Source organism: Pogoniulus pusillus, chromosome 15 (assembly GCF_015220805.1).
Source record: "Pogoniulus pusillus isolate bPogPus1 chromosome 15, bPogPus1.pri, whole genome shotgun sequence".
In the NCBI taxonomy this organism is placed as follows: domain Eukaryota; kingdom Metazoa; phylum Chordata; class Aves; order Piciformes; family Lybiidae; genus Pogoniulus; species Pogoniulus pusillus.
The window spans coordinates 21613478-21624384 of NC_087278.1; the positions used below are offsets into that span (position 1 = coordinate 21613478).

General features: G+C 48.1%; 1 protein-coding gene across 2 annotated transcripts in view; it reads left to right on the top strand.

Annotated features, from left to right (window-relative positions):
• Positions 1–9037, top strand: part of ADIPOR2 (adiponectin receptor 2) — a 59622-nt gene extending 50585 nt beyond the window's left edge. For both annotated transcript variants that reach the window (XM_064155708.1, XM_064155707.1), the window contains exons 4-8: positions 21–192; positions 1262–1448; positions 2684–2871; positions 4047–4240; positions 5867–9037. In XM_064155708.1, coding sequence (XP_064011778.1) covers positions 21–192; positions 1262–1448; positions 2684–2871; positions 4047–4240; positions 5867–5998 — 873 coding nt within the window. In that variant the 3' untranslated portion in view covers positions 5999–9037. The remainder of the gene's footprint in view (positions 1–20; positions 193–1261; positions 1449–2683; positions 2872–4046; positions 4241–5866) is intronic.
• Positions 9038–10907: the final 1870 nt, after the last annotated feature.

Here is a 10907-nt window from a genome sequence, read left to right on the forward strand (position 1 = left end):
TGCAATCTGCTAACTCACAGGTGTGGGAGGGCCGATGGAGAGTCATTCCCCACGATGTGCTGCCTGACTGGCTGAAGGACAACGACTACCTGCTGCACGGACACAGACCGCCCATGCCTTCCTTCCGGGCTTGCTTCAAGAGTATCTTCAGAATACATACAGAGACTGGTAACATCTGGACACATCTCTTAGGTACTTTCAACTTGCTCTAATGCTAACTGGTTTCTTTGTTCTTATCCTGGAAAGTGTCCACAGAAGAGTGACAAAGCTGGTGAGGGGCCTGCAACACAAGCCCTATGAGGAGAGGCTGAGGGAGCTGGGATTGTTTAGCCTGCAGAAGAGGAGGCTCAGGGTAGACCTCATTGCTGTCTGCAGCTACCTGAAGGGAGGCTGTAGCCAGGTGGGGTTGGTCTCTTCTCCCAGGCAAGCAGCAACAGAACAAGGAAACACAGTCTCAAGTTGTGGTAGAGGAGGTCTAGGCTGGATGTGCGGAGGAAGTTGTTGGCAGTGATTGGCATTGGAATGGGCTGCCCAGGGAGGTGGTGGAGTCTCTGTCCCTGGAGGTGTTGAAGAAAAGCCTGGATGAGGCACTTAGTGCCATGGTCTGGTTGATTGGATAGGGCTGGGTGCTAGGTAGGACTGGATGATCTTGGAGGTCTCTTCCAACCTGCTTGATTCTTTGAGCAAGGGGTGTGAGGTGGTCAGCATTACCATGCCACTCAACCTGATAAATGAACAGCTTGTTATCCCTCTGCTAATTTTGTCTCATCACAGCTAGATGAGACTTCCTTAATTATGTCATTTGAATTAAAAATTCCAGGTAGATACTAGTTTTTGTAAGTGTGTAGGTGTTAGTTGAGATTTTGTCTCTTGACACTGGAACACACTTCAGGGGCAGCTTGTCTGAATGGTTTTCAGTTTGCAGGGAGCCTTGGAGGGAAAGGATTTCTTTGAACTATGCCCCTCTCTTTTTACATTTTGCAATACATGTTTTTGTTGTTCTAGAATGTCCAACTCGTTGTTAGGCATCTTGCACAATAGTTGAAACAGAGTCCATGCAGGTTTGTGTTGCATCTGTCTGAGGCAGAAAAGCAGTTGCAACGCATAAATGACGTAGGGCAGGACTTGATTCTGCCTGTGTGCTGGTGGCTGTCATGGGGCTCCCTTGGTTAGTGTCCTTGTGTATTAAAGTCACTCTTGTAGAATGGAGAGCTTCTGGCATGCATGAACTTGAAACCTTTCTGCATTGCTGATTTTTCAGGATGTGTGTTCTTCCTTTGTCTGGGAATCTTCTACATGTTCCGGCCAAACATGTCCTTTGTAGCACCTGTGCAGGAGAAAGTGGTTGTTGGATTGTTCTTCTTGGGAGCCATACTCTGCCTCTCCTTCTCATGGCTTTTCCACACAGTTTATTGCCACTCAGAAGGTGTTTCCCGGCTCTTCTCCAAGTAAGTGCCTAAGGGAACAAAGTAGGCCAAATAGGAACCAGATGGGGAAACAGGATTGGAGTTTATGGCTGGAGCTGCAGTCTGAGTTGCTCACTGCATGATTGCCTCTGTTGAGAAGAGATTCATTGCAGCTTCTAATGAATATTTGTTTCAGCATGGAGTTTTTGTGCTGTCATTTTAGTCTTGGTGCTCTTGTTGGGCAGGCTGCAGATGCATCCTGCTGCTGTAAGTAATACACCTAGAGCCCAGTTGCAGGACTTGGAATTTTTAATGCCACTGTTGCTACTTGTCATTTTAACTACTCTGAGTAACTCTGAATCTTAAGACAGCTCCACAGTCAAGATGTCTTAGTCTTTTAGTTCTATTCCACACTCCTTTTTTGGCTGGCTGGTAAATACATTGTATTCCTGCAAACTACTCAGCCTAGGATTGTGTCATCTGCAAGACCACCTCTAATGTAAAGCAGCACCTAAAATCCCCTACTGAAAAACCAACTCACATGATCTTCTTTAGATGCATTTTGTCAGGCTGTGGTAAACAGCACAGACTGTAGGAATTCCTTTTTTCTCACTGGTGTATAGAAGAACATTGTGGTTGAACAATGGTGACATTATTCCCCAGTGGCCACTTGATCTGATGCCTAACTCTTGTGCTCGTCAGGTACTTTGTCAGTGACATGGACAGTGGCATTGAATGCACCTTCAGCAGGTCTGCTGATGACACTAAGCTGTGTGGTGGTGCAGCAAACATGCTGGAGGGCAAGGATGCCATCCAGAGGGACCTGGCAGGCTGGAGAGATGGGCACAAGCCAACCTCATGAAGTTCACCAAGACCAAGTGCAAGGTCCTACATTTCAGTCGAGGCAATCCCAAGCACAAATCCAGGCTGGAGAGGGACTGGTCCTTGTGGTCCCTTCCAACCCTGACTGATTCTATGATGCTGAAGTGTTTGTGTTAGCTGTGCCCCATTTTTGTGTTCAGAAGACTCTTGTGCTGACCTTCCTTTTTCTTCCTCTGAAGCTTTAGTCTGAGTTTCCTTCAAAAAGAGCTTTGGTCTAAAGGTTACCCTGTGCATGGTGGGGACTCCAAACATGGCATTGCTGGCTGGCTGTCTGACTGGAAATGAGTTGCAATAGTTAGAGCAACTTAATTTTGCAGCAAGAAGTAGACAGATGCTCTAGAGACTGTTGGTCCAAAATCTGCATTTCTTAGAAACTGAGTTTTGTTTCCTTCTAGGTTGGATTATTCTGGCATTGCACTTCTCATAATGGGCAGCTTTGTACCATGGCTCTACTACTCCTTCTATTGCAACCCTCAGCCCTGCTTCATCTACTTGATCGTGATTTGCGTCCTGGGCATCGCAGCCATAATTGTCTCACAATGGGACATGTTTGCAACCCCTGAATATCGGGGTGTAAGGGCAGGTAAGGCCAGAAGTTCACTGTCTTCTTGACTGCCCTTCTTCATTCCTGCTTGCCACTTTGAATAACTGTCTTGAGAAGACTTAAGAGAGCGCTAATATTCTTGGTCTGCAACTTGATGGGTTTTCTTTCAGCATCTATTGCAGCCAGCTGGATGCACAGACAGGGGCTGGTGCAAGTCTTGGAAGTGCATTCCTGGCTTGCACAGTAACACATAGAGTAGGGAAGGTAGTGTGAAGTGTTTGTAGCTAACCTAGCAACTTTGCTCTCTCAAAACCTGACAGACTGCTTGGTGTGTGTATGTTTGTCTTGGGTTTGTAACACTAGGCTCAGGCACTAGCAAATCATTGAATTGGGTCCCTTCCAACCCCTGTGATCCTGTGAATGATTGAATTAGTCTGAATGATTTGCCTAGATAAGAGACACATTTAAGATAGTGCCCAGATTTTCTCTTCAAGATCAAAAGAACAAAACTAGCTTTGACTTCAAATTCTGAGGTGTGAAGCAAGAGAAAGCTTTAGAGGACAGCTGTGGAAGGTGCACACAGCTGGGTGTGTGTTGTTCCTTAACCTGCACATGCTGTCTACAGTAAGTCCAGCTTCCTTGGATGTAGCTTCACAGCCTTCAGCCTTCCAGCCTTAAGCTAACGGCTGTGACATGATTACTGCTCCCGTGCACGCTTTTTGCATGAGATTTATGTACTTGCTGCTCAGTTTTAGATGACTAAACCAGGTCTCATGTATGGCAGGTCAGATGAGCCACAGATGCCGCTAGGACTCCCTGTGCAGCGTGTGGTGACAATCTCTTTGTTGTCTCCACGTTGTCTGGCACTGGAGAGCTTACGGCCAAGCCAGACGCAGTTCGTGTATCCTTAGTGCCCTCTACAGCCCAACTTGTGCAACTGCCTTAAACCTGCTGATAACATCAGGCCATCAAGTGTTGCAGCATCTGCTAGGACCTATGACTAAGGAACTTTAAGTGCGAGGAAGTCTGGACGTTCTTGAGCTTTCTTTACATTAGACACCTTCTGGTGACCTCCACCTTCCAAGACCTTTCACCTTTCTGCTGCTTGAGCAAACACTGAATTTCCTTTCCCTGTAGCTTTTGTGTTTTCGTTGTCACCGTCTACCGCCACTGTGTTCAAACCTGACTCTCCCACGTTTGTTTTTACCTCCCAGGAGTATTTCTAGGTCTGGGTCTTAGTGGGGTTATTCCCACCCTGCACTTTGTCATCTCTGAGGGGCTCCTGAAAGCAGCCACAATGGGGCAGATAGGCTGGCTGGCACTCATGGCATGCCTGTACATCACTGGTGCTGCACTATATGCTGCCCGCATCCCGGAGAGATTCTTCCCTGGCAAGTGTGACATCTGGGTGAGTCTACAGAATAACTGGATGAGGAGACCAACATGAAAGCTGATTCCCCTTCAGGCTGGGGGATGTTGTGTCAATGTGTTCTTACTGCAAATATCTAACTGCTGCACCAGAAGGTCTTAAGGAGCTGAGTAGCTGTGGGCTCTCTAAACCCAGCTTAGCTGGTGCCTTTCTTGCTGAGTTGTCACAAACTGGCTAGTTTGAGGTGTGCATATTCCCTCCAGCACATGTACTGGTTGGACTGGATGATCTTGGAGGTCTCTTCCAACCTGGTTGATTCTATGATTCCACTAGGTAGTTTTCATGGATGGGTAAGCAACTTTGCCATCCTTTCTGCCTGTATCTTGCAGACACACATCTTACCTTGCTTCTGTGCAGAGCGGTGCTTGATTATTTCTCTGATGTGTGATGTGTTCCCTGAGCTCTTCACCATGTCTGGCTTCTCGTCCTGTACAGACAGTGGAAGTGCTGGACAGACATGACACATGACTTTGAAGGGATCTCTGGCCCAGAAGCCGAGAAAATGGGGTGGGTGGGGGAAACTTGATATGAGGGAAAGAATCACAAAGGCTGTAGGGGGACAAAATATGATGTAAAGAAATAAATAAGGTGGAGTGGAAAGAGGAGAGAGAGGCAGGAGGACCTCTGGAAGGCCACTGTATTTCCCCCATGATAGTTTGAGGCCCCTGAAGAAGGCTGTGAGAATGAATGAAGCTTTGTTTGGCTTTTACACAGTGCCAGGTTGCTAGGTTGGCTTAAGTGGCCAAACAAAGCCCAGTTAGGATGATGAACTGTGCTCCAAAAGTGCTGTTGTCCCACCAGCTCTTCCCCAGGCTTCCCCCGGAGCCTGCAAATGCACTTTAGTGGAACATTGTCAGGATCATTGTTATCTCTATGGTATGGCTTCCTCCTAGCGAGGGCATGCTTTGTCATGTAGCTCCCTGGGTTTTTATCCTGCCTTGCTACAGTCAATAGCATCCTGGAGATCCATTCAGCACCTCGAGCTGTTTCTAGGTGTTTAACAGTGCTGTGTTTCTCTGCAGCAGAGAAATGAAACTCTTCAAAATCCACTTGGTACAACTTCTGTGCCTGTGACCAGAGCAGTGTTTGCAGCTATTAGCTCTGTGAGATAGCCCTTTTTAGCAATAAACCACCAGTGTGTTTTGGAACTGTTTTGTAAGTGTCCTGCTCCAGCAATTGGCCCAAAGCTCTGACAAGATCCTTGTTCTTACAAGCAAATTATTCTAGAGATGCTCAAAACCTGCCTGGATGCGTTCCTGTGTCATCTGGTCTAGGTGATCCTGCTCTGGCAGGAGGGTTGGACAGGATGAGCTTTTGAGGTCCCTTCCAGCCTCTGACGTTCCGTGATTCTGTGAAATGAGCAGTAGCACTTACACAGTGTCTGCATTGCTCAAACAGCTGGCTGAAGAGGGCTGCGAAAGAAAGGCGGTGCCTGTGTGCCTGTGTGTGTGATCTGCTAAAGGTAGGAGAGGGATCCGCAGCTCGGAGAGGTTTGCAGCTCTTGGTTTGAGGTACTGCTCCGTGTTCCCGTTCCCTTCAGCTGGAGGCAGGGCAGCGCCGCAGTCCAAGTACCGCGGCTGAACACAAGTGTTTTTCCTTTCGCAGTTCCACTCCCACCAGCTGTTCCACGTCTTTGTAGTGGCTGGTGCCTTTGTGCACTTCCACGGGGTGTCGAACCTGCAGGAGTTCCGCTTCACAGTGGGAGGAGGCTGCACGGAGGAGGAGGGGATGCAGTAAGCTCAGCCTTCAGCCCGGGGGCCGGACCCGAAACAGCGCCGCCAGCGCGGCTGAAGCCTGCAGCCTAGCGAAAGGAATACCTAAGAATCCAAGTTTCAGCTGCTGGAGCCTGGGGCTTCGTGGGAGAATTCTGACTAACCAAGATAAATTCTATACCTCAAGCAACGGAATGAATCAATTTGAAGACCAGGAAATTCTGAAAACCCTAATTTATTCTTGGGATCTACAGATTGAGCTACAGAGGACCCTTTCCAAATCGGCTTCTGTTCAATGCCATATTTATTTGTAGAAGTGGGGAGGGATGAAGCTTAGCAGGTTCCTGTTTTGTTTTGGTTGGTTTGGTTTTTGTTCTTTTTCTTTTTTTTTTCTTTTTAAAAAGAAAAAAAAAATAATTGAGTTTAAATTTATATCCTCTTGGAGGGTCTGGGAGTTGATTTTAGATGCTTTTAGGAGAAAAAAAAACCACACACAAAAAAAAAAAACAAAACAAAACAAAAAAGAATTGTAAATAAGATTTCTAACTTTCTGTTTAAATAAAATTTATATAAATGTTTTAAACAACTTGGGGGGGGAGGGGAGGGAAAGGGGGAGGGTTTTGTAAAGAATGCAACATGCAAGTACCACACACTGTTTCAATTTTGCACAAAATAAGGGATTGCAGGAGGACCAGGTGAAATTCCCAGGAGTGAAACATTTTGGCCCTAGAGATGAGATTATTTTCCCCCCCACCACCTTTTTTTTTTCTCTCCTACTGGCCAGAAGAGCCTGGGCAATGTGGGGTCCTGACCAGCACTTGGAGGAGGTGCAGTATACATAAGTGTGGTGAAGGCTGGATATTGATCATGTTGTTATGCAGGTGATGGTGTTGGTAGAGTTTATTTGCTTGAGGAGCTTCAAAGATACATCTGTGCCCTGTCTAAGCACGAGGGACAGCTGCCTTCCAGGCTTGTGTGGCCTGTGTAGTTTTGGGTAGTGGATCTCACAGTTCAGCTGTTCTGGTTCCCATCATACAGATTGGAGCATGATGGCAAAGAGTCCAGCCCCAGCAGTGCCTGTACCTGAAGGCTTTCATGAGTTGCTGGTTGCCATTGGCAGCTGCTCTGGTTCCCATCATACAGATTGGAGCATGATGGCAGAGTCCAGCCCCAGCAGTGCCTGTACTTGAAGGCTTCCATGAGTTGCTGGTTGCCATTGGCAGCTGCTCTGGTTCCTGTCATACAGATTGGAGCATGATGGCAGAGTCCAGCCCCAGCAGTGCCTGTACTTGAAGGCTTCCATGAGTTGCTGGTTGCCATTGGCAGCTGTTCTGGTCCATGTCATACAGATTGGAGCATGATGGCAGAGTCCAGCCCCAGCAGTGCCTGTACCTGAAGGCTTCCACAGGTCGCTGGTTGCCGGTGCCAGCCCTGCCCTGTCTGAACAAATGATGGGAACATAAATGCTCAAGTACCCTTTGACAAGCAGGGGGGAAACAGAGGTGAGGCTGAAGTGGACTGGAAAGAGGAAGCTGTGCGCTCCAAGACTTGGAGTTAGCATTTACTGCAGACCTCAAGCACGTTACCTTCTCATGTGTCAGGCTCCACATGCCAAGGCAGTTTGCAGGTTTTCCTTTTTAAGAGAGAAGTCCACAACCAGCCCAGTGCAGTTCCCTTTATTTTTTCCTTAGGTCTGCTTCCCATCTGTGCTTTAGCAATGGGACTGCTGGCATGTCTTAAACCTAAACCTAAGAGTTCAGTTGGATTGCCATGGAGCAGACACACCTCCTGTGTAAGGGGAGGCATAGACCCTTCTCTTCTGTAATGGATGTAGCTTGATCTTTGGAGCCCAGTCAGGAGCCAGACTTGAAGGAGAACCTTTGGAGTTGTAAGATTAAACCTGAACGTTTTGTTTGTCATGGCACAGGTATTGCGTGGAGTGTTTAGCTGGAAATTCAGAGCAATTACCTCTCACAGATGAGTTAAACAGCTCACAAAATGCCATATTTCACGTGGCAGGAAGGGAAAAGTTAGGTTTTCAGTTGTGGTGGTTGGGGTTTTCTTTGGGTTTGTGTGTTAAGACTTTGGCAAGTTTGAAATTTCATCTTTCCAAGAGGAGATTGCAAAGATCCATACCCTGGTTATCAGGGAATGCTTTTAGGCAGAGTTACTTTGCCTGAGGGGGTGGGGGTCAAGTAGAAGCAGAATGCCTTTATAAAGTCAGCTGGGTATGAAGGCTTTGCCCCTGGGAGGGAGTCTGTGTAAAGCCTCTGAGAGCAAGGTCAGCTGCAGGCAGAGGTGCAGCAGCAGAGGCTATGAGCTTAGAGGGATGTGTTCTTGGTGGGATTACTGCACTGCATGCCTGTGGGGCCAGGAGCTCTTTGTCACAAGTCTGTATATGTGGTACTGAAATGAATTTAAGAGCAGTATTAACTTGGATATAAGGGCTAATAGTGCTGGCATCCCCAACAAGGACAGGCAGAAGGTGTACTGGTGTCTGAGAAAAGTGTGGCACATATCAAGATCCAGGCTGGCTGTAAGGCCCCTTTGGGATACCTCTGTAACAGTACCAGCAGAAGTGGTGGTCTCCATCCTGGATCATCCCACGTTCACTCCTTGAAGGGTGATTGTAACCTGGTCCTACACAGCACAGAACTATTACAAAAACACAGTACTCCACCTGCTCTTCTTAACCCAGTCGGTCTCTCCCTTCCAGAAGTTTGTGTGTTCCAATGAAAACAACCTAGCTGTGCACATTTCTGTAGCTCTTGCTGAGAACTCTTCCCAGGTTGGCACCTGAATGCCTTACTCTCAGCAGTCAGAGGCTTGCTTGCTCTGTGTGCAGGTTATTGCCATAGAATAGTTAGGACCTACAGCTTCTTTCCTTCCCCATTAAATAGTGGCCTTGTTCAGTATATTTCTTTCTAAAGATTGCTTACTGTTGGAAGCAATGAAGCACATTCTGGGGTTTTGATGGTTGGGGACTCTGGTGATGGTTCCACATAAGATGGGATCTTATTACTTGCTGTATTCTTAACTTCTGCTAATAAAAGAACCAAATGGATTCTTGTCTCGCTGGAGTCTGTCCATGCTGTAGGTGAAGCTTGAAAGAATCACTTTTAATTCCTTTCTTTTTGGTGCTTACAGGAAACAGTGTGGAGGCAAAATACTGCTGGTGCTGATTCCTAAAGGCTTGCTTCTGTACAGGTCTCCAGCTAGACAGTGGAGTCCCTCAGAGGTCAGTATGGAGACCAGTACTGGTCAATATATTCATCAATGACCTGGACAAGGGTGCAGAGGTACTGGCAGTGAGTTTGCTGGTGACACCAAACTGACTGGAGTGGCTGAGACACACTGCAGGGTTGTGCTGCCATTCCCTGGACAGGCTGGGAGGCTGGGTAGGGAGAAACTGGATGAAATTCAACAAGGGCAAGGGGAGAGTCTTGACCCTAGGAAAGAACAACCCCAGGGATCAGGGTAGCTTGGGGACTGACCTGCTGGAGAGCAGTGAGGGGGAAAAGAACCTGGGGGTCCTGGTGGATGGAAGGATGCCCATGAGCCAGCAATGTGCTCTGGTGGCCAGGAAGGCCAGTGCCATTCTGGACTGTGGTAGAAGGGCTGCAGGTAGTAGATCTCTTCAAGAGAAGTTCTCCTGATTCTCTACTCTGCCCTGGTGAGGCCACATCTGGACTATTGTGTCCAGTTCTGGGCGTTTTAGTTCAAGAAGGACCTCCAGGAGCTGCTTGAAAGAGTCCAGCACTGAGAAACAAAAAAGGAGTAGAACATCTTCCTTCTGAGGAAAGCCTGAGGGAGCTGGGGCTTGGAGCTTGGAGAGGAGGAGCCTGAGAGGTGACCTCAGTCATGGTTATCAATATGTAAAGGCTGAGTGCCAGGAGGCTGGAGCCAGGCTCTGCTGGGTGATGCCCAATCACAGGAGAAGGGGCAATGGTGGAAGCTGAGGCATAGCAAGTCCCATGAGGAAAAATGTTTTCCCTGTGAGGGTGATAGAACACTGGAACAGACTGCCCAGAAGGGCTGTGGAGGCTCCCTCTCTGGAGATACCCAAAACCTGCCTGGATGTGCTCCTGTGTGATCTGCTCTGGCAGGGAGCTTGAGATCCCTTCCAGCCCCTGACACTGATTCTGTGAGAGGATGCTTGCTGTGTGCCTCCTGGAGTAAAGGACGGTGTTTGGGGGGAGTTAATGCTTCAGCTGCACAGTTCTGCTATGCGGCATCATCCTCTTGGTGCCTGTAATTCCTGTCAGGGCTGTGTCTGGTCCTGCTGTGGCATTTCAGTGCTATCTTAGCACATTTAAACAGCACAGCAGACAAAGGTGTCTGTGGGCTGTGATGCCTCTTAATGATGGTACTCGTTTCGAGGGAAATCTGGTTTTCCACAGTCTGGACTTCTAATGTGCTGCCTGCTGGAGTTGCCACTTGTCATAAGGGGCCGACAGTGATGTGGGGTAGGGAGCTGTTAGGCCTGTCTCATGCCACTGCTTCATCAAGCTGCTTGTCCTTAGAATTCCCCTGACGTGCACTAATTCCAAGCACGCAGGCAATTGAAAGCCCAGGACAGCAAACCTACCCTGCTCCATGCCTGCATACTTTTGACCTCTACTGTATTTTAAAAGTCACCTGAGGACAGAGCTGTGTACTGCTGAGCTTCATCTTTTGCGTTGGAAAAGTTAGCTGTGGAGTGGGGGCAGCAGAGCTGCAGCTGGGCTTTTGGCTGGCCAGCCGGTGTCCGCCCTCCGAGACTCCATCTGAACCCAGGCTTGCACGTTTAGAGCCACTCATTTTCAGTGTCTCAATTTCCCAGTCCTTGGCCTGGCAGATTTCAGAGCAGACTGTGCACTGGTCCCTTCTTTCACCGAGGTTTGAGAGGACTTCACCACCACACACTGCCTGCCAGGGACTAACAGTCACACAAG